This window comes from Trichosurus vulpecula, chromosome 5, assembly GCF_011100635.1.
Source record: "Trichosurus vulpecula isolate mTriVul1 chromosome 5, mTriVul1.pri, whole genome shotgun sequence".
Classification (NCBI taxonomy): Eukaryota; Metazoa; Chordata; class Mammalia; order Diprotodontia; family Phalangeridae; genus Trichosurus; species Trichosurus vulpecula.
In genome coordinates this window covers 145,070,625-145,093,678 of record NC_050577.1, presented here as the reverse complement: position 1 = coordinate 145,093,678, position 23,054 = coordinate 145,070,625, and the positions used below count along the sequence as shown (strand labels likewise).

General features: G+C 38.9%; 1 protein-coding gene across 24 annotated transcripts in view; it reads right to left on the bottom strand.

The window, feature by feature from the left end:
• NRCAM (neuronal cell adhesion molecule) overlaps nt 1-23,054 on the bottom strand; it is a 321,453-nt gene that overhangs the window by 49,537 nt on the left and 248,862 nt on the right. For all 24 annotated transcript variants that reach the window (XM_036760086.1, XM_036760073.1, XM_036760075.1 and 21 more), the window contains 4 exons: nt 22,230-22,414; nt 21,159-21,290; nt 4,643-4,786; nt 1,833-1,944 (listed from right to left, as the gene is read on the bottom strand). In XM_036760086.1, coding sequence (XP_036615981.1) covers nt 1,833-1,944; nt 4,643-4,786; nt 21,159-21,290; nt 22,230-22,414 — 573 coding nt within the window. The remainder of the gene's footprint in view (nt 1-1,832; nt 1,945-4,642; nt 4,787-21,158; nt 21,291-22,229; nt 22,415-23,054) is intronic.

The following is a 23,054-nucleotide window of genomic DNA, read 5'->3' as shown; positions in this document are numbered from 1 at the left end:
GTCTGACTTTGGTTAGGCCAAAATATTCAGGGGAAAATAGTCTTGATTATGAGTATATGAAGCTGTAAATGTAAACAGTGGAGGGAGGGAGCAAGAAGCATATGGGGGAGTGAAAGATCACAGCTACAGAATCTTAGAGGCGAAAAGAATTTTAGAGTTTAATCTAATCCATCTTCCCATTCCATGTTATTGTATTACTTCTTTAGCATCACCGATGGGGGCTCACTATGTCATAAGGCATCTTGTTCCACTGTTCGGCATCTGTGGGCAGTGTGGTACAGTGGGACAAGCAATGAATTTGGAATCAGCAGACCCGGGTTTGAATCTCAGTTTTGCTATTTACTACCTGGCTGTCCTTGGACGAGACACCCTTCTTTGCTGGTCTTGATTTCCTCAAGTGTAAAATGAGGGGGTTGATCTAATTCAGAAATGAAAAACCCAGGGCCAGCTACTGCTTGTACCCCAGACTAGATTAAAATATAATCAGGAAATGTTTAACAAAATAAATAAAATACAATAGAATAAGGATAATGTTAATGGGCAGCTAGTTCAAAAGAGCTCAAACGTGACCTCAGCCCTTACTAGCTGTGTGCCTATATATGTGCCTTTAGCATATAGTAAGTGCTATATAAATGTTAGCTCTTATTATTATGACTAGCTGTGTGACTGTGGGCAAGTCACTTAACCTCTGTTTGCCTCAGTTTCCTCATCTGTAAAATGGGGATCTATTAGTACCTACCTCCCAGGGTTGTTGTGAGGATTGAATGAGATAATTGTAAAGCACTGGGGACAGTGCCTGGCACGTAGTAAGTGCTACTCAAATGTTAGCTATCATCATCATTATTATGATTACCGTTAATTTTTGTTTTTTTCTAAGTCACTGCGCAACCCACAGGGATCTACTTTTATTTAAGCGTGCCTCTACTGATATAAATGATTCCCAATGTCTTTTCCAGCTCTAAACGATGCTTGTTATTGTTGTCCTAATTGCCCAGCTGCTCAGTCACGTCTGGCTCTCCGTGACTCTGTAGAACACAGCGCAGCAATACTGTCCATTGGGGTTTTCTTGGCAAAGATACTGGAGTGGTTTGCCATTTACTCGTCCACCGGATTAAGGCAAACAGAAGTTAAGTGACTTGCCCAGAGTCACACGGCTAGCAAGTGTCTGAGGCTGAGTCTGAATTCAGGTCTTCCTGACTTCAGTTCCCAGTGCTCTGTTCCCTGAGCCATCTATATGATGACTTCTCCCCCACCTTCTCCTTTCAGGAGAAAAGGTCACAACACATTTCAGGATAATCTGCCTATTCTCTGAGGCTTATCCAGGTATTCTAAGAAGTGTACCCCAAGGGGTCTACCCAGTGTGCTGTGGGGTTTCCTCTCATTTTCTTGTCACTGTGAAGAAACCAATGGAACCTGAGAACTGTCCCTCTGGTCATTTTTTGTTTTGACTACATAGTTGGCCTGTTTTCTTATCCTATACATAGTATTGGGATAAAATTCAGCATTAATTTATCCCCTTTAGTTTTTGAATAACAGCACAACTTATTTATAGGTGAAGGAATACAATCTATGAAAGCTTTTGAAAGATTAAGAACACCCCATTTTGAGAAGCTTTGCACCCAAAAACATACCTGTCGCATTAATATCATTAATATGGTTATTTTTACAAGTTATCATTCTCTCTCTATGTCACATTCTTTTCATTTTGTGTTGAAGATTGTTTTATATGTTAGTAAAATGTTCTTTTTTCATTAAAAACTAATAAAAAGAGGAAAAAAGAAAAATAAAGGAAACTATGTCTTAACTTTTTAAAAACTGGTACTTTTCCTTACCATTCGATGGTAGGAATGGGAGAACCAAAGAAAGCACAATCTAACATAGCAGGCCTGTCTGTAATGACCTGATAGTGCAAATTAGCTTCAGTAAGTATCCGTGGTGGTTCAGCTAAAAACAGGAAAAAATAAAGAGACATATTTAAGACTCAAAAATGCAGTCATCTCTAGTAATCTGTTTTTATTTTCTTGTACAGCTTCACGTTAAATACTGTTATCTTAGTACTGGCTCTGCTCCAGGTTGGCAGGTTAGCTTGGAAAAGAGCAGAGTTCTATATATATTCTGTTTTTATTGAAAAATTAGCACAAAGGACATTAAGGAGACAAAACGTGCTGGTTTCCAATACTTTCACCAAGACTTTCACGGCTTAACTATTTTTCCTGAGTTAAATGTTTAATTCTCTTTTTCTAAAGCATTTCTAAATGGTCATGGAGCCTTTTGGAGATTTTGATGAAGTCAATGGACCGCTCTTAAACACACAGAGTATATAGTATTATAAAAGAAACCAATTATGTTTAAATCCATATATAAATTTATTTTCAGTTTTCAACATTCACTTCCACAAGATTCTGAATTCCAAATTTTCTCCCCATCTCTCCCCTTCCCCCAGCCCAGGACAGCATGCATTTTGATTACCCCTTCTTCCAATCTGCCCTCCCTTCTATTCACTGCCCCCGCCCCCTTATTGTACCTCCTTCCATTCTATTTTCCTATAGGGAAAGATAGATTTCTACCCCCCATTGCCTGCATATCTTATTTCCCAATTGCATGTAAAAATAATTTTTAACATTCATTTTTAAAGCCTTGAGTTCCACATTTTTCCCCTCCTCCCTCCCCACCCACCTTCATTGAAAGAGTAAGCAATTTGATATAGGTTATACATGTGTAGTCATATAAAACACTTCCATAACAGTCATGTTGTGAAAGAATAACTATATTACCCTCTATCCTGCCCCACCCTCCATTTATTCTATTCTCTCCTTTGACCTGTCCCTCCACAAAAGTGTTTGCTTCTGATTGTCCCTCCCCCAATCTGTCATACCTTCTATTGTCTCCTCTTTCTTATCCCCTTCCCCCCTGCTTTCCTGTAGAGTAAGATGATTTCCATACCTAATTGAGTGTGTATATTATTGCCTCCTTAAGCCAAATCAGATGAGAGTAAGGTTCACTTATTCCCTCTCACCTCCCCCTCTTCCCCTCTACTGTAAAAGCTCTTTCTTGCCTCTTTTATGTCAGATGATTTACTATATTCTACCTCTCCCTTTCTCTTTCTCCCAGTACATTCTTCTCAAAACTTAATTTTATTTTTTAGGTATAACCCTTCATATTCAGCTCACCCTGTGCCCTCTGTCTACATACACACACATATATGCATATATATACACATATATACATATACATATATATACATACACTATATTGAAATTCAATTATCAAAGTTTATATTTAAATAAAATAGTTCATGGACTTCAGGTTAAGAACTCCTATTCCAAAGTATCTCAAATATGGGCAAAACTTCCTGATTTTTGTTTATGTTTTGAAAAGGGAAACAAAGATCTCAGGTAATTAAAGAAAAAAAATCTTCTAGTATTATGAAACAATTTCTATAGAAAATAAGTAAAAAATGCTACTTGGGTAATTTCAATATTAAAATTAAGTTAATTGCTTTCCTGGAACATCAGTTACAGAAATAGATGAAATCTAGATCTCACTAAATACCTATATAAGCACATTTCTTCCATTGTTGTCTAAGCATTTTACCACAAATAAGGAGTATATATTTTTGAATATATTCATGAATTAAGTAAAGGTCAAGGATATCATTCCCATCTTATAGATGAAGAACTGGAAAAACAGAATAATTCTAAAATTTGCCAACCATGAAGGCAAAAATTATGGTAAAATCTGGATTTTAAAATTACTACTCAAGCTTATTTTATTTTATTTTTCCATAGAACAAAGAGTTAACCTATCTATTAACTACTAAGAGGACTTTAAAAAAAATTTTTTTTAAATGCTGGGTTAACTTATTTTAAAAAATGAGACCTCAGAGATATGAGTAAGAGAGAAAGAACAACAATTATGAATTCAATAGACAGTTACTCAGGCAGGTAGGTGATATAGATGATAGAGGGCTGGGCCTGGAGTTAGGAAGAACTGAGTTCAAACCTGGCCTCAGATACATGCTCCACTTTGTATCTTCTGCACTGCTTGGTTTCATCTCCATGGAACAAGATACTCCTCCCAGGATAAAGTCATTACTTCTAAACTCACTACCAGGCTGCTAACTCAAGCCTCTTCTCCTGTCTGATTGAAGGATGGAATGCCAAACTCCTTCCAATGCCTTCTTTTAGACGGGGCAGAAATGGGACTCTCAGCTTACTCCATTTTGCATCTATTGCTATGCTTGGTTTCAACTCCACAGAACAAGCAGCTACTACCACTCCCCCCTTACTTTTCTGCCTCCTTTTGTATGTTAGCTGCCTTTTTAGATTGTAAGTTCCTTGAAGGCAAGGACTCTATTTTTGTTAATTGTTTCCCTGCCTTACTACAATGCCTAGCACAGAGTAGGCACTTAATAAATGTTTGCTGGATTGAATTGACCCTAGGCAAGTCACTTAACCTCTGCTTACCTCAGTTTCCTCAGCCATAAAATGGGTGTAATAACAGCACATACCCCCCCCCCCGGACCGTTATGAGAATCAAATGAAATAATATTTGTAAAGAGATTAACAGAGCCTGTCACATACTAGATGCTATACGAATGTTTATTCCCTTCCCACCCATGAACTATGAGGAAACACCTTACCCAAAACATTCACAAATGCATTTGCCAGCAAGTATCCATATTCATTTGAAGCATTGCATTGATAAACAGCACTGGAGCTTTCTTGAACATCAGAAAAAAGAATGGTATCGCCATCTATTTTTCTGCTGGGATCATCGGGAGCCACTGTTTGGGTATAAAAAGATAAAGATTCCTTTTGAACTTAACTGTTTGAAGAAATGAATAAAGAACTTATAGGAGTAGAAATATGCAGCACCAAGTATTCACAAAATACAGACACAGAGCTTAGGTAGGTGTCGAAGGAACGAGACCGCATGAAAAATTCAAGGGTTTTTTTTAATTAAGGAGCTTATTCAGAGTGAATCTGATTTTTATTTTTAGAGCTGGAAGAGAGACTCTATTCTAACAACAACAAAAATATGCTCCATAGTGTTGAATTGCCATCCATCAGCAGGGCTAAGAAGGTTATTAATTTTCAATACTTGCTCAGTCTTAAGTGGATAAAGGGGAGTCTGTCTTTATATAGGATTCAGCCTGAAGAGTATTAATAATATTTGTAATACCCACTCAACAAGGACAGTTCAGCTAAAAGATATTATGCGGGCTTTAGACAAGTGGAGATTTCTTGAAAAGGAACCAGCACACAGAATCAAGCCAAGGAGCCCCTACCTAACCATAGGCCTTAGTTTCCTCATCTTATAAATGACCAGGTTGAATTTGGTGACCTCTAAGATCTCTTTCAGCTCTAACGTTCTAAGAGGGAGACCGTAGCTGCTGAGCTCTGTCCCCCCATTGAGCTAATTTTGTGGCTATGTGCCCCGTCCTCATAGTGTGGCCACACTCCAGCTACCAGGGAGATGCCGTCATCTGGGTAACTCCACCGGCACTGGGTACCTCTGTTTGAGGTCATAAGTCCTGTGAGAGTGGATGAGCGGGGCAGAAGGGTGGTGTTTCAAGCAAGAAGAGGAATGAGGGGTAGCTGTTATTTTTCTTGTAAAGAAAGGTTGGGCATTGTGGGGTGGGGGAAGTGTGCTTTGTGCTAGAAGACCTCCCATTAGGGCAAGGCAATGGGTAGTTAGGGTTCTTCCAGAATCACTTGTTTCTTCCTCACACACAGGTGGCTCCACCCAGACCTACCTCTTCACTTCCAGAACACAGAGTTTCAAACTCAATGAATTTAAGTCATCATTGGGCTTCAAGCTCCCCTGGTCCTAGAGAGAAGGTATGCCACACTAAAGGATGTGTTACAACATGTTGGAGTGGTCTTTCCCGTTCTAACCCTCATCGCTTCTTTTGTACCACCATAAGAATTCCTTCCTCCCAAATGTTAATGTATCACAAGACTCTGGCACCCATCTCTTGTTTTTCTTCTACCTAAAGTTTCTTAGTGGAAAGGGTGCTAGATTAGGAGCCAGAGGAGCCAAGTCCTAACTCTGACTCTGTTAGTGATGAATTGTGTGACTTTGGACCAGTCATTTCATCTCTGTAGAATTTAGTTTCTCTATCTGTAAAATGAGGGGGTTGGATGAGATGACCTCTAAAGTCATTTAAACCTATTCTATCCATAGCAAGAAAATATGGTATACAAATTGAATCGAAGGGGCAGCTAGGTGGCAAAGTGAGTAGAGATAGGCCCTGTAATCAGGAGGACCTGAGTTCAAATCTGGCCTCAGACACTTGATATACTTACTAGCTGTGTGACCTTGGGCAAGTCACTTAACCCCAATTGCCCTGCCTTCCTCCCTCCAAAAAAAAAATGTCATAAATTGAAGCGAAAGCTAATTCAACAAATACAGAATTATTCTAGCTCTTGTCCAAACAGGCTTTTTGTAAGAATATACTCATAAACAAAAATTAATATAATGGGATGAGAAATATATTTTCCTGCTTTAGAAATTTCTATATTCACAAAACTCCTACTCCACTGTACATTCTTTAAAGTTTCTAATATGTTATTGTAGCTAAAGGTTAAATTTGGCTATTGCCTGGAACAATCTAAGCTAATTTTGTCCCAGAGGCATGGTTGGGGTTAAACTGATGAATATTAATTCTTAATTAATGATTGTAAACAGTAACTGGGGTGAGAGATCTGGAAGAGAAGGCTGTGTGACATTTGGGGAAGAGAAAGAGAGGAATGATACCTTCATATTCCTGAACAGTGGGAGAAGAATGGAGATAATGTCCAGTGCTCAGATGCTAGGTGGAAACTATGTGTCTTGGCCTATGCATGCATATCAAGTCCATTCACCACCCATACCTCTTATCCAGACATAGGTAGTGCTATGGTAACTATTTGGTTAAAAGTAGGTTTGCTTTAAGCTATTCTCTGACCTCAGAAAGTCTCTACTGGGTGAGGAGGTGGGTGAGGAACAACTGTGAATAATAAAGAATAGATTGGAATAAAATGTCTTTTTAAGACTTTGGGTTTTCAGAGAAATCCCTTGAGTCATAAAAAGTGAGGACAAATCTATTCCTATTCCTATTGAAATAGAACATAACTGAATGGACTAAATAATTCATGAGAATACATCAGTGTCACCCTCAGGAAATAGGCATTACTGTGCTGTTGGACAGAATACCCTTTTGATGAGTGCCAAAACTTTGGTCCAATTCTTACACTTCTTTAAAAATTTGCCCCCAAATATAGAGATGCCTAAGTGAATTTCAAAAATGAGTAACCCATATCTTTGTCTATCAATGCTTAACTAGATTAACTCAGCATTTAAATCAGTTTATTTATTAATTTATTGTTATTAATTAATTAATTCATTTATCCTCAGTTCTCTCTGTAAATAGCCTTGTACCATTAGATAGTGAAACAACTCAGTTCCACCCCAGGTAAGGCTGCTCTCTAATGATTAAAAAAAGATGTTTTACTACTTCGCTTAAAATCTTCTATTATTGTCTTATCTCTAACACATGGTTCATATTAAGTTTACTATGTAACATGAATCAAAATAAACCAAATGATAGTCTTTTACCCTGTATTTATTTCATCAACTCCAAAGTGTTGTGGTCATATTTGTAATAGAAATCCTCTAACGTTTTTAAGACTAGTCCACTTTACCCTGGGAATTCAATACAGATTATCAATACCCAAAGGCCATTTAAACCCTACTGAGGGGGTCCCTTTTTGAGCCTCTTTCATATAAGGCAACCTTCCATGGATAACACAAGTGTTCTTTAAAAGGGAATTATTCTGCAATACTCTCCAAATCAATAACTAATTTCTGAAATCATATGAAATGCTCCACTTGATATAACAATATGAATGAAATCCTGATGATGGATGAGCTTTAGGATATTTTGAAGCCTTAGCCCACACCAGCCGTTTGTGAGACAAAAGTTATCCCTTTAAAAAGCAAATACATAAAACACACACACACAGATATAGACACAGAGACACACACACATAAAATATTTTCCTAGACTTAACAGGTTATAGGTATCAACTGTAGAAATGAACATAAATGAGAGAGTGCAATAATTGGCCAAGGAACAGATTTGTCACACATTTTGTAAGCAATCAACACAAATCCAGGACAATTTTAGAGGGTCTTGTACATTTTCTTAGCCTACGGTCCACACACCTTTTTCCAATTAAACTGAGTATCCAGTTACCATTCAGAAAATCACAGAATCTTAGAGTTGCAAGAGACATTAGAATCCATCTAATCTAACAGATACCTGAATAGGAATCTTTTCTCTGCCAGCTCTGGTAAGTGGTCAACTAGCCTGCACCTGAAGAGCTCTAGAGAAGGAATTTAGTACATCCTGGGGCAGTCCATTTCATTTTTGGTTAGCCCCAATTGTTAGGAAGCATTTTTTCCCTCATATAGGGCAGAAATCTGCCTTGTTTCAACTTCAATGCATTGTTCATAGTTCTGCCCTCTGAGGCAAAGAAGACTAAGCTTTCCGTATAACATCCCTTAAGATACTTGAAGACATTATTTCCTTCTACCTCCCCAAATATCCAGGTTAAATATCCCTAACTCCATCAACTGATCCTCAAATGGAAGATTCTCTGTGCCCTTCATGGATTAACTTTTCTAAACACATTATATAATACCAACATCCCACATAGGTACAATATGGTACAGTAGAAAGAATGTTGACTTTGGAGCCTGAGGACACAGATTTGAATTCTAGTTCTGACACTTAGCTCCTGGCACTTGCATGATTTTGGACAAATCGGCTCATCTCACAGGGCCTCAATTTTTTCATCTGTAAAATGAAGACATGAATTCGATGACCTCCAAGGTAACCTCTACCCAGCATGTGTTAGTAAATGTTTAACAACTAGCTCTGTGGAGGCAAATGGGGCACATGACACATATGACAAGTTTAACTTGTAATATTTACCTTTCCCCATCACTTTCTTAGGTCTACACAACTAATAAAACAACAAATCAAGTCTTGGTTTGTAGTGTTAGCTGGTATCTGGGTATAAATGCTCAGATACCCCTGCCTTTACCTCTAAATCTGGTCCTTCCTAAAATGCCATGCTCAAAACTCAATATTCCAGGTATTGTCTGATTGGGGGGGTGTTATTATCTTCCTGACTTCTCTTAATGTATCCATGTTATCATGAATATGAGGAACCATGGAAAATTTTTGAGCTACTGATGGTTATCAGTGACACATATGGTTAGACCTATTCACTCATATGATTATTTTGGCAATTACGTAAGGGATGGATGTGAAAGAGAAGATAATGGAGTCAGGGAGGCCAGTTATAAAGCTTCTGTAATAGGCCATGTGAGAGATGATGAGGGTCTGAACTAGGGTGGTGATCATGTGAGTAGAGGAAATAGATTGAGAAAGAAGCAATAAGATGTGGCAACTATTTGGACTTGGTGGGTTAGGAAGAGGGAAGATTCCAAGATGATCATGAGTTTTGGGTCTATGTACCTGGAAGTGTGGTGGTAACACCAAGAGAACAGGAAAGTTAGGAAGAATAAACAGTTTTAGGGGGAATATGATGAGTTTAATTTTAGATGTGTTGAGTTTGAGGTGTTGGTGGTACAACTGTCCAGGTGGCAGTTAGAGATATGAGAATGGAGTTCAGGAAAGAGATTAGGACTGGTTGTAAAGATATGGAAGTTGTTTGCAGAAAGGTGATAAACAAACACATGGGTCCAGAAGTCATGGGAATTAAGGAAATTGATGCCCCTTTTGAGAGACCCAGATGCCATACAGGTCATCAGCATGGATGGGAAGTCATTAAGGGAGAGAAAACAGAGGTTTGGAAGATGCCCAGACTTTGGAATAGTAGAGCATAATGAACAAGTAAAGGAGACTGAGGAGGTAAAATCAGATAGGTAGGAGGGGAACCAGAGTCACAAAATTCAATTCCATTTAATAAGCCTTTATTAAAATTTTAAAGTATGCAAGATATTGTATGAGGCCCTGGGGAGGCAAAGCCAAGAACACAAAAGTGCCTATTCTCAAGGAGTTTATATTTTCTTGGAAAACACTAAGAGAATCCAGAAGGCAACAGAGCAGAGAGTGCCCAGGGGGAGGGATGATCCACAGCAATGAATGCTACAGAAAGATCAAGGAAGATGCGGATTGAGAAAAGGCCACCATAGTTAGCAATCTCTGAGAGAGCAATTTCAATGGAGTGACAGGGTTAGAATCTAGATTGCAAGGGAATGAAGAGCAAATGGGAAGTGAAGAAGAAAAGGCAAGGAGTATAAACTATTCTTTCTAGGAGTTTATTGGTGAAAAAGAGTAGAGAGATAAGAGGATAGTTTTGGAGAATAGGCAGAGGTAAGGGGGTGGGGGTAAGGGCAGAGGAGGTCTAAGCATGGTTACATGATTTCTTCTCCCTTGTTCAGTGGCTCAAGAGTTGAAGAAGAGCAGGCAAATGGTGGAGGTGGGGGGTGACCCAAATTAGAGGCTTGAAGAGTAGGTTAAAGGTACAAAGTATTCAACAGTAGATAGGACTGAGTAAAAGGAGACCAGAATGAGGGTGATGGACTTAGGGTTTAAGGTCAGGAGAAGAGGAAAGAACTGATTTAGTATTAGTGTCAGTGAGAGAGGTGGAAGGACAGGACATTACAATCAAGGCAATTTCAGGGTTCAAGATCTTGTAAATGGAACATTTTTTTTGGTAATGGTGAGTTTAGGGTAGTTGTAGCAGGGTGGAGACAGAGGTCATGGGAATTAAGAAAGCTGATGTCTGTCCTGAGTGACCAGGATGCTTTACAGGCTATCAGCATGAATGGGAAATCATTAAGAACGAAGGCAGGAGTTAGGAGGGGTAGGGAGACTGTAAGTAAGCTTTCTCTTCCCCACTTCATTCCCTATTGTCAGTAGTATTTATGAAGTCAAATTTGCCCGCTTGAATAATGAAGTCTAGTGCAACTTATTTATTAGCCATATTTTCTGCATTTATGCATGGGCATTTGAAACCATTAGGTTTTAAAATTTGCTCTTAATAATGATTTGTTGAAGTGAATAAATCATCTTATATTTAAAGGCATTCAGGATAAGGTCCATTCTTCTTACTCACGTTTATAATCATATATATCCCTTACTCTTCCCTTGTCTTCACTTCTAACACCCCAGTCAGGTGACAAGTCCTGACAATACTACCCTCATTACACCTCTCATCTTCCTCTCTTCCTCTTCTCTCAAACTATGACCCTTCCTTGTTCAGGCCTTCATCCCTCTCATGAGGACAACTGTAAGAGACTCTCCAACTAGCCTTTCTGTCTCTAGCCTAACCACTCACCAAATTGTCACAAAAATAAATAAAACACACAAAATGATCTTCCTATTGCACAGATGTAGCTGTCACTCTCCAGCTAGAAAACCTTCAATGGCTCCCTATGGAAAAAAATTCTTTGTCCTGGCATCCAAGGCCTCGGTAATCTGGAACCATTTCTAACCTAATTTAACTCGAATCCCCTTGATTTACTTCACGTTCCAGCCAAACTGGACTATTAGCTATTTCACGACTTTGTCATGGATTCTTTTGCCTCATATGTTCCTCCATGCGTGGAATGCACACACTTTCTTCTACTCCCGTTGAAATCCTCATCCTCCGAGGCCCAGTTCAGGTGCCACCCGCTCTTCATGAGAGTAAGGCTCATTCTTCTATGACCTTTTCAGGATTTATAAAGTACTTTCCTCACAACACCCCTATGAGGTAAATAGTGCAAATATTCTCATTTTATATATGAGGAAACTGAAGCACAGAATGCTGAATTGACTTGGTCATACTTGTAGATATGGAAAAGGTCAGAGTTAGGACTGGAATGGAGGTCCCACAATTCTGAATTCAGTGATCTTTTCAATACACTATACTGGCTTATAACTCTCCCAAGAGAAAATGATCTCTCCCACAATAAATTTTCTTTGAGTGCTTTGCCTGGGTTTTCTCCTCCATTCTCGCCTCTCTGGAGTACCATCCACACTTGTGTCTATGTCATACACCCTTTATGCCTCTTAGACTGTAAGCTCCTTGAGGGAAGGGATTATATAATCTTTTTCATCTTTGTTTCCCCAGGGCTTAGTGTAATGTGCATTTTATATTTTTTTGTTCGGTTGCATCCTACTCTTAGTGATCCCATTTGGGGCTTTCTTGGCAAAGATACTAGAGTTGGTTTGCCATTTCCTCCTTCACTTATTTTACAGATTAGGAACTGAAGCAAACAGGGTGAAGTGACTTGCCCAGGGTCACACACTAGAAAGTGTCTGAGGCCAGATTTGAATTCAGGAAAGATGAGTTTTCCTGACTCCAGACCTAGAGCTCTATCCACTGTGCTACCTGACTGCCCATGCATTTTATATAGCCAATACTGAATCAATGCTTGTTGAATAGAATCTCCTGACCTTTACAAAGTCTGCTGGCCTATACCAGCTGTCTCAGTTCATTCATTACAAATGGGAATTCAAACAGTTTCTCTTGATAGAGTATTTGAACACTGTGTCTCAGGAGTACTTTGTTAAACTACAGTGTGATTGATAGTAGTGCAATTTTAGGAGTCTTCAAGAGCTGATCTCCATCCCTCAAGCCAAAGGGAAGCTCTGGATCTGAATTATATTGCTTGGTGGCACATCCTGAGGGAGAAAAATACCTCAATGGGCTGCTCAAGTCCAAAATCCCCAGCAAAGTAAGAAAGGAAGGTCAAGTGATAGATGGTCACTAAAAGTAGGAGACTTCCTACATTTTAAAATCTCCATCTCAGACAGAAAACATTTAAAAAGCTTTTATGTGGCTGTTTTCCTTATCGACTTATCAGAATGTCTGAACTCTTTGTCAGTTACCTAAAAGCCATCCTGCTGAAAATTCCCTATTTCATCTTAATCAAATGGTCTCAAGATATTTGGGTTTGGCAAGACATTTCCCAGCAAAAATAAATATTTTCCAAAAAACCAGTGAACAAGCTGATCTCTCCATGGGGACATAAGCTTCATTTCCACTAAATCCAAGAAAATAGTAACAGTCACAGTGGCATAAGGAGGTCCGGTTGGAAGCTGTCCAAGGTATGAAATTCACTTACTGTGCTACACCAGTGAAAATGTATGGCCTTATTAAATAAATACCTGCAGGCTTCTGTGTTGTACAGATCTTGCCAGCAACCTAAATCATGTGTCCCAAAGGGAGAGTCTGGTGATCCAAGTCAAGTGTGTTTAATTCAAATGAACAATGAAAAAAAAGAGGCCACAACAATAAAATTACCATATGCACTTCAGAGGACCAGAGTTAAAGACCCAGGAGCAGGTTCAGATCACTGGAGTAAGACATTTAGAGGAATCCTTTTCTTCTTTAGTGTAAAAACAAACCTTCACTAAACACCTTTTTCTTCTCTCTCTCCCTGTACCTTGACCACTTTGTGGTGTTGGCTGAACTTTGTCCAACATCACAATGATGGTATTTTTTAAAAGTTTGGATTAGGACCAATCTATGATTTCACTGATATAGGAAACTCCCCAATTAGAAAATGCCCACTACCAATACAAGTCAGTACCTTTTCTTCCACTTAGAGAGCTGCCTAGAGCATTAGAGGTTAAATAACTTGTCCAGGGTCACGGTGCCAATATGTGTCAGGGGCAAGGCTTGAACTCAGGACTTAAAACTAGGTTTTTTCAGCTTCTAGGCCAGCTCTCTATCTACTACACCAAGTAATAATGACATTTTATATTTATAGGGCATTAAAACACCTCCAAAGCCTTTTCCCTTACCCACTTTTCCCTCATAGTCTTAAGAATAAGGTAGGCCAAGTATCATTATTATTATCACAATTTTGTAGATGAGGAATCTGAGGCAAAAAAGTCTAAACGACTTTACTAGGGTCATGCAGCTAGGTTATGGTAGGCCCAGATTTTAAACTTAGGTCTCTTGACTCAGATAATCATCTGATGATTCCGACCACCAAGACATTTGATAGAATGATTATCTCACTAAAAAAGTATAAAGTGAATTGCTTTACAAACTTCAAAGGACTGTCTAAATGTCAGTTATTGTTTTCCTCCTCTTCCTTCCTATTATTATTTATACCAGACATCTGGGTGATGGACTATTTTTTCACTTCATTATTGGATAGGCTATAAAAGAATAGTCTCTCTATAGAGGTTATTTAAGCCTTGACAATGAATAACCAAGGACAGCTCCTCCCCTGGGGTAGTTACTATCGAGTAACTATATACTCAGTCTCAGTCAGACCTTCCCCACTCCTTTCAGCCGCCTGTCAAGTCCAAGTTTTAGCAAATATCTATTTGGAAGGCTCCTGTGGGTGCAGAGGCTAGTTTCAGGAGTTAGGAGATCCCACCTGAATTTTCTCATATGGGATTTCTAGAAGAAGAAGAAGAAAGGGAGTGAGGGGAAAGCCATTCTCAGATGCCTTCTAATGTCATTACATTTCATGAACCATCTTTTAATATTTTTTTCTAAATGGCCTCACACTATAGATGAAAAGTGCTTATATGGAACAGACATTTTTTGTTATCACCTCAGAGAAGGCATGGAATATTAAATCAAAAGGCAAGATCCCTTTCATTCTTTGATTTTGCCTTCTGCCTCTGAAGTACCCTATATTTAGAATTTCATTATTTGAGGGTATCTTTGAGATACCTAGGCAGTGAATTTATCTCTTAAGGATGCCTTGGTTCAAACACATTTCCTACTGATAGGCCAGATGAAAGATTTCTTGGAGTCAGTTACTTTTGCTGATGTTAGCTCAACTGCGCCCTTTTAAAATGTTCAGGGAAATCTGTGCAGAACTCCTGAATAGCTGCAAGGGAAGACAGTTCTGGTCCATGTTCCCGTACTATATTTCATTACACAATATAGCTGTCTAGAGTCAAAATGTAGACTAACCAATAAACATTCCACTTAGGCTCCCTGAATTTTCTGTTTTACTCATAGTATTCGCCTTATTTCAAAGTGCCTCAAGGGTAGGGACATCTTCCTGATAGATGATGATTGAATGCACTTCTTCATCCCATTTTCAAATCTCATTTCCCTCCTGATAAAGATTGCTACTGATAACATTTAAACTCAATTCTCTGGTTACTTGAAACTGAGAGTCCTTCCAGATACGGAATATATAGGGGGCAGTTAGGTGGCACAGTATATAGAGCACCGGCCCTTGAGTTGGGAAGACTTGAGTTCAAATCTAACTTCAGACCCTGTGTGACCTTGGGCAAGTCACTTAACCTGTTTGCCTCAGTGTCCTCATCTATAAAATGGGGATAATAATAGTACCTACCTCCCAGGGTTGTTGTGAGAACCAAATGAGATAATAAGTGTAAAGTGCTTAGCATGGTGCCTTGTATATAGTAGCACTATATGCATGTTAGTTATGATGATGATGTAATCTTACCTCTTTTAAAGTTTTGCTACACAAAGACTTATGCAAATATTTTAAAATTATCTTCAAAGTATAAAAACAAAGTTTTTTTTTCTCTTCCACTACTGATTATCTTTTGCTTTTCCTTTCTAAAGTTTTTCTTCATTAGGGTCCTACCAGTGCCTGTCTGCTTTTTGGGCCAAGAATTGGGAAGATGCGGGTTCAAGTCACACTTCAGATGTTTGTTTACTAGCTGTGTGACCTTGGGCAAGTCACAACCTTTCTGGGTCTCAGCTTCTTCATCTGTAAAATGAGGGGGTTGGCCAATATTCAGGGATTCTGAAACTTTTTCCACTAGCAGTCCTTTTTCCTGGTTGGGCAGTGTTCATTTGCATTGTGTGTCCTGAGAGCAAGCACAGTGCAAAGTGCCCATGCTCTGTGTTCGGAACCAAGGCTGCAGTGACATGCGACAGGGCCAAGCGCAGCCAGAAACACCTTGGATTCATTACACGTTTGATTTTTAATTAATTTTTGTTAGTGTGCATTCAGAAACCTTTTACTGTTGCCAAATGACCACATAGGGTCATGACCCACAATTTAAGAAGCACTGGATTAAATGACCTCTAGAGTCTCTACCAGTTCTAAATCTAGGATCCCATGACCCTAATATCTTTCACCACATTTTAAAGGTTATCATTTAGTTTTTCTCTGACAAAATGCTGAAGGCCCATCCCTGGCTAACAGAATACAGCTATTGTATCTCTAGTCCCAGGTTAGCAGCACCTGCTCCTTCCTCTCCATTGTCATTATGGCTATTAGACCACAGAATACTTTAAAGGTCCTACTGCCTATAAGCCTAAAGCTGATGAAGCTGGAAGCTGTCCTTTCTCCTTTGTCAAATGGTCGGGTAGGCAGATTGTCCTTTGTTAGGAGTGCACTTTGATGAATACAGTAACATGTACTGTAACAAAGGGACAATGCTCCGTATTCGTCCAGATAAACCAGTAAACTATCAGAACGTTTATTAGCTTGGACAGCCAGAGCTTTGCCTCAGGGTGATGACTTCCTACTGAAATCTGAAGGCTGCCTTTCCTGCGCTTCCCAGTTCTCTCTCTCTCTCCTGCATCAACCAATCCTATACACCAGGATCTGATCCTCATAGCAACCTGTTGTTCCAAGGTGACCCCCTCTTCTAGCATGACCGTACCCAAACTTTCTGCTCCAAGTGAAAATATCCCTAGTTATGATTCTGTAAAACGCTGTTGGCAAATGTTAACTCCACAGGGAAAGAAACCTAGGGAGGTTAAGTGATTTGTCCAATGTCCACATGGTAAGTTAAAATAATAGCCACTTTCCAAGAGTTATTAGGGAGATGATTTAATTAGGACTACTTAGCCTGAACAAACTAGATTGTGGTGTTAGTAAAATGATTAGCCGTCCAGTTCTTTTCATTTACCTCAGATCCTGTAGTATTAGATCTTATCCAATAACTCAGCAGGCAAATTAATAAATCTACATTTTGAAAAACAATACACTGAAAAGCTGTACTATATTAAACACCTCTGTGTTTTGCACCACCAAGTCAATGAATAAACAGACTCAAAATAACAGCATTGGTTCAGTTGATATAGCAAGATAAGAAAATACTCTTCTGAAAGGAGGGCTGGCCCTTGGTGGGTAACAGGTCACAAGGACACTGCCAGACCCTGCTGTGAGGGCAGGGTAAATCACATTGCTTGTCTCTTCTCCCTATCCTTCACCTCATTAAACTAAAATCGGGTTAAAAAACCAGGAATAAAAAGAATTCAGAACATTACAATGCCAGAAAGTAAAAGAGGAAGATATGAACCTCAGGTTTATTTTATACCCATAAAGTAGAGCCTCCATGATTCGCTCACCACTTGTCAGTCATTGCTGCAGCTTAAGAAAGGCCAGGGATGAGTGTCTGATTTACCACACCCTAGAGAAAAGGGGTGCTGGGGAAGGGGGTGAGGCAGCAGGGATTTCTCTGAGTGCTCCTTTCCTTCAACTTTTGTCTTAATAACAGAATTAAGAGGCACAGAGAAATTAAGTGTCTTGGTCAAGCTCGTGCGGTTATTAGGTGACAGAGCTGGGCCTACCTACAATAGAAAATTCTCTATACCAAGTCCAGACCTTGGTATTCCTTTCCTTTCTAAGTTTCCCTACAGATTCTAAGGTAATGATTTGCTCCTACCATCTTTCATTCATATAGCTCTCAGAAGCAGATATCCAAATCCTATGATTACTTTGAAAATGAATCTTTAAATAAATTAAATTTACTGTTTTAAAGAACTATTTAAAACACCAAAGGGGTATTTTCTAAAGAACCTCTTCCCCCAACAATTTAGATGGGTTATAAATAATGAATCAGTACAAAGTATTTACATTTCTAGCCACTTATTTCCTCCACTCTCTGGGCATGGCATGAAAGTGATATTGGATGTCTTAAAGATTATGACATCAGAAGCCAAACTGTAGGCCAGGGGTGGGGAACCTGAGGCCTCAAGGCCACAAGTGGCCATCTAGGTCCTCAAGTTCAACCCTTTGACTGAATCCAAACTCCACTTAATAAAAGGATTTGTTCTATGAAGTTTGGATTCATCCAAAGGGCTGCTGACTTAGAATGCCACATGTAGCCTCGAGGCCACAGGTTCCCCACCCTTGCTCTAGGCAATCCAATTAAGCTGGAATGGCATAATGACAGAACTTTTTAAAGATTTTCTGGACTAATATTTTTTTTCTTCTTCTAAAACTGTAACAGTGCTAGATTCTGCATCTTAGATAAGTTTATTTGAGGCGTGTGTTTAGAACATTCCAGGCATCCAGGTGGAGATGTCCTATGGGGAGCTGTAAATGTGGACCTAGAGCTCATGGGAAAGGTCGGAGCTGGATTTGGAAGTCATGTGCATACAGAAAATAATTGTAGCCATGCACATGATTGTGATTTCCATGATAGAGAAAGCAGGGAGCAAATAGAAGACCAATAACAGAGTAGGGGCTTCACACTTTGGCAGCTGGAGGATGAAGATGAATTAGTAAGGAACACTGAGATGACATGATCAACAGAGAGGAGGATAGCCAGTAAATTAGAGTGTCATGGAAACCAAGGTAGAAGACAGTAGGTTAACAGTGTCAAATGCTTCAGAAAGGTCTAGGGCTGAGAAAAGATAATTAGATTTGGCGATTTCTCGGTTGTTGGTGACTTTGGAAGGAGCAGTTTTAGTGAAGAAGTAGGGATAAAAGCCAGACTTCAGGGGACTGGGGATGATGAGAAAGTAGAAACGGTAGAATTAAATTAGCATATTCCTTTTAGATATTTCATAAGGAATAGGAGGAAAAAATGATAACTTGAAACAGAAAGGTTAAGGGATGGTTTAAAATTTTTTTAAGGGTATAGAGAAGATAGGGAGAAAGATACTATGGCATAATAAATAAATGACTGACCTCAGAGCCAGGAAGACTTGGGTTCAATTTCTACTTCTGATACATACAGGCTGTGTGATCCTGGGCAAACCCTTTACATTCTCAGTCTTCTAGGCAACTCTCTAATGCTACAAATTTCAGAGAAGGTGCCAACTTGCATCAGCACAATGGAGTTTTCTCATCAGGGAGTTCCTTATGTGAATAAAGTCACATTCCCTATTCCAACCCCTTTCCATATACTTATCCCTCTACCCTAGGGAAAACCTGAAACATGTTTGCAGCCTGGTGAGAAGAAGTCAATTCAGTAAACATGTATTAAGCACCTACTATGTGCCAGGCAATGTGCTAAGCATTGGGGATACAAAAAGGGCAGAAGACAGTCTCTGCCTTCAGGGAGCTTATATTCTAATGGGGGAGTGGGAGAGGGAGAGACACAACTTAAAAATATATACAAAGCAATATATGTACAGGATAAATAGGAAATGATTAACAGAGGGAAGGCACTGGAATTAAGAAGGGTTGGGAAAGGCTTCCTGTAGGAGGTGGGATTTTAACCGTGACTTAAAGGAACCCAGAAAGTCAGTGATCAGAGTGAAGGAGGGAGAGCATTCCAGGCATGGGGACAGCTGTATTGGTAAGGCAATAATAACAATAATAATAGTGTGATGATAATTGTCAAAATGCCTATGTGGTTCTGTATCGCAAAGTATACGAGACTCTCCACGTAGAAGGTAGAAGAAGTAAACCATTTATTCAGACACCAGAGAACCAGATCCCACAAGCCATTTATCCAATCTATCAGAGCAGTAACACATTCAATACATAATATCACAACATGGAGCCTTGCCATCCCAAAACCTCTCTGACTCCCTGCTGGGATCTTCCCCAAAGCAAACTCACAGTACAGCTAAGTCAGCCTGTTCAGTTCTAACCATCATAACGGCGGCCATTAGCAGCCATTACTGCTCGCTCTCTCAGCATTTCCTGTGACGTAACATCCTTTTCCTGTCCGGAAGCTCCTCCCACCACATGTGACTTAGGCTTCCTGTTTGTAAGTAGGTCACATGGCCTATTAATGGATGGGAAAGATCTTCAAATCTAAATTGCTATTATGACAGCCAGAGAGAATGCCCAGAGCCAAGGGATGGGGAGTATTTCATATGTGGAAGAGCAAAGAAGCCGGTGTCGCTGGACTGAAGGGTAAGCATAAGAAGGCCGGAGAGGTAGGAACCAGGATAGAGAAAGAGACTGAAGATCCATGTGAGTAATGAAATGACGGATGGAGCATGGTCACAGAGGAGAGAGGAAGGGGTGGTATCAAGGGAATGGGGAGAATGCTTAACTACCTTAACAACCATCAGACCGCACCATGGGATCGTGGGTTTACGTCTAGTAGGGCCCTCGGAGGCTGCATGATCCAGCCTTCTTTCACAGGTGAGGAAACAGAGGCAAGTAGGTTAAATAACTTGCCCGATGGCACACAGATAACAAGTTGCAGGGCTGAGAACCGAACTCTGTTTTTCTTAATTCAAATCTAATGTTCTTTCAGTGATACTATAGAGCAGTACTTTTAAAAAAAAAGAATTCATGTCGGGAATGAATCTGCTGGAGACAGGGGATGAAATAAAGGTAAAAACAAAAAGCAAAAGAAATGACCACTCAGAATGCTCAGTAAAGAAAAAGAGATGTATGTTAACTGCCTGGACAGTTCAATCCCTAAACCACAACTCCATTGGGTCCATTCCTGCTCATTCTACTCACCCTCTTTTCTGCTTGTAATGTTGTAGAGCAGTTTAATTTCTAATATACTCTCTAAGAATCTTCCCTAAATTTCTTCAAACAAACAAATAAAACCTTCTGCAAACAAAGAAACACCTAAGACCCTTGGAAATTAAATTTGCTATTTCTGAGTGATTTAAGCACATGAAAGAGGAGTCCCCATCAATACAGATCTATAGAATAGAATCTATGTTATATGTCATAATATGCCCTGAGTATTCAACAAAGTTCATGGATAAACTATATTAAATTATTTACCGTCTTGGGGGAGGGAGGGGAGGAAGATAAAGCATTTGGAACTCAAAATTTTAAAAAACAAATGTTAAAAATTGCTTTTACATGCAATTGGGAAAAATAAAATATTATTAAAAAGAAACAAAGTTCATGTTGGGGAATTTTTTTATTCTATTAAATTCTATGTCCTGTCTGAGTATCTAACTATGCTTTACTAGTTTTGAGGTATTTCTGTAGTCACACATAAAACATAAACAAAGCCAACCAACAAAACTTACTTTCTATTGGAACACCATTTGTTAACCAGCTAATGCTGGGTTTGGGATTTCCATTAGCTCTGCATATCAAAGTCCCATCTTCACCAGGGGACAGCACAAGGTTTCTAGGAGCTGTGATCCAGTATGGAGCCGCTTTATTGAGGATAAAAATAAAGATCTGAATCAAACAAGCATTACAATATGGTGGTGAGAAAATGACTTAATCCTTTATCTCAAAATTAATACTCTGCACATGCATACTGAAACCCTCCACTAAAGTCCTACTCAGAGGCCTCAGTGTATCATGGAGGTGACTTTGGGTACTGCAAGGTCTTGCCAATTGGATACAACCTCTGGCAGGTTCTATCACAAAAGAAATGATTTGAGTATGGGCCCATAAGGGTCTGTAGTTTTAGTCTTTCATTCAAGAATTAGCCAAGGAATTATAGAGAGGTCTATCACTACAACGTTGACCACCAAGCAATTAACTGAATATTTTTGGTCATAATAACTCATGGAAACTATCTGCCAAGGTGGAGGCTGTTTGCAGTGTGTATGGATAGGTGGGATGCCCATATTTCTGAAACAACTGAAATATTGACATACATTCTAAGAAATTTGTTTGGTCAGGCTTCCATTTTTAAGAAGGTGAGCTAATCAATATTTGTACCATACTTCAGATTAGTACTGTGGTGTTTTGAAAGGATATCTAGAGAATAATTCTAAAAACAATTTTTTCTCAATATCATTCCCTTCATTTGACATCAACAGTAATTAGGAATTAAAAGCAAGACCGATTTGTTATGTGTCACAAGACAACAAAGAGGGACTAAAAAAAGAATTAATTTTGATCTCTAATTCCTTTTAAAACTGAAGTAACCTCATTATTATTTTGATTTAAGCTCCACTGCCAATGAACACTTCTAACTGATATGCTGGATGTGCCACGAGCAAAACTTAAAATGCACTAAGACTTTTGGGACACATTGTATATGACAAAACTGTACAAAACCATTGTTGAATCAAAGTTGATATTTGATTTATTGTACCTCCAATCTAACTAAGATGAACATGTTTTAAACATTAGCGTACCTTTGACTGTGACTGAAATAGTATGTTCAACGAAGCCTAAAGAATTTCTTGCCGTACATTTATATTTTCCAGAGTCTGCCTCTGAAACATGAATGATATTCAGAGTTTTCTTAAAGTTTTTGTAAAACGTCCGGTTGATGGGTAGCTCTCCATCTTCTTTTGTCCAATTAATTGAGGGAGTAGGCCTGACATGACAAAAAAGATACCAATGTTGTAAAAACAGACGTGCCTTCATTTCTTACAAGCATTTAAATGGTTTATAATGAGATAGAGTTTATAAGCTCCTAAATCATTGTACAGAAGCTCAAACTTCACATTAGAATTTGTGGTGACGTCATATAGCCAAATATTTTGGTTACTTCTCTCAATATTCTGATTATTTACTTAAAAGAAATCACAAAACCATATTGCTTAAGATAGTTTCAGGATTATAGTTATTTTATGCAAATTGATCTCTGATCAGTAAAAAGTCTTTGAAATTTCTTCAAGGTCTTACATCAATCAAAGCAATGATCACAAAAAAGTGATGCTTGCTTGTAATTTTCCATCAGCTGGAGCCATCAATCTACAATGAAATGACACAAACACCTCTTCCCATGAATCACCACATGTGTTTCTATATTCAATTCAGTAAATGCAAGGTGATAGAAATACAAAGATAAAAACAGAGTAGTCCTCTCAAAGAGCTTACATTCTCCTGAGGAAACATGGTACAAAATGAACACAGATAAGAAAATATTGGGTATTTTATCATACCAAATGGAACCTTTCTCTTTTTACCAACCCTCATTGACTCTTTTAGCTTAATCTTGAAACAGATATATG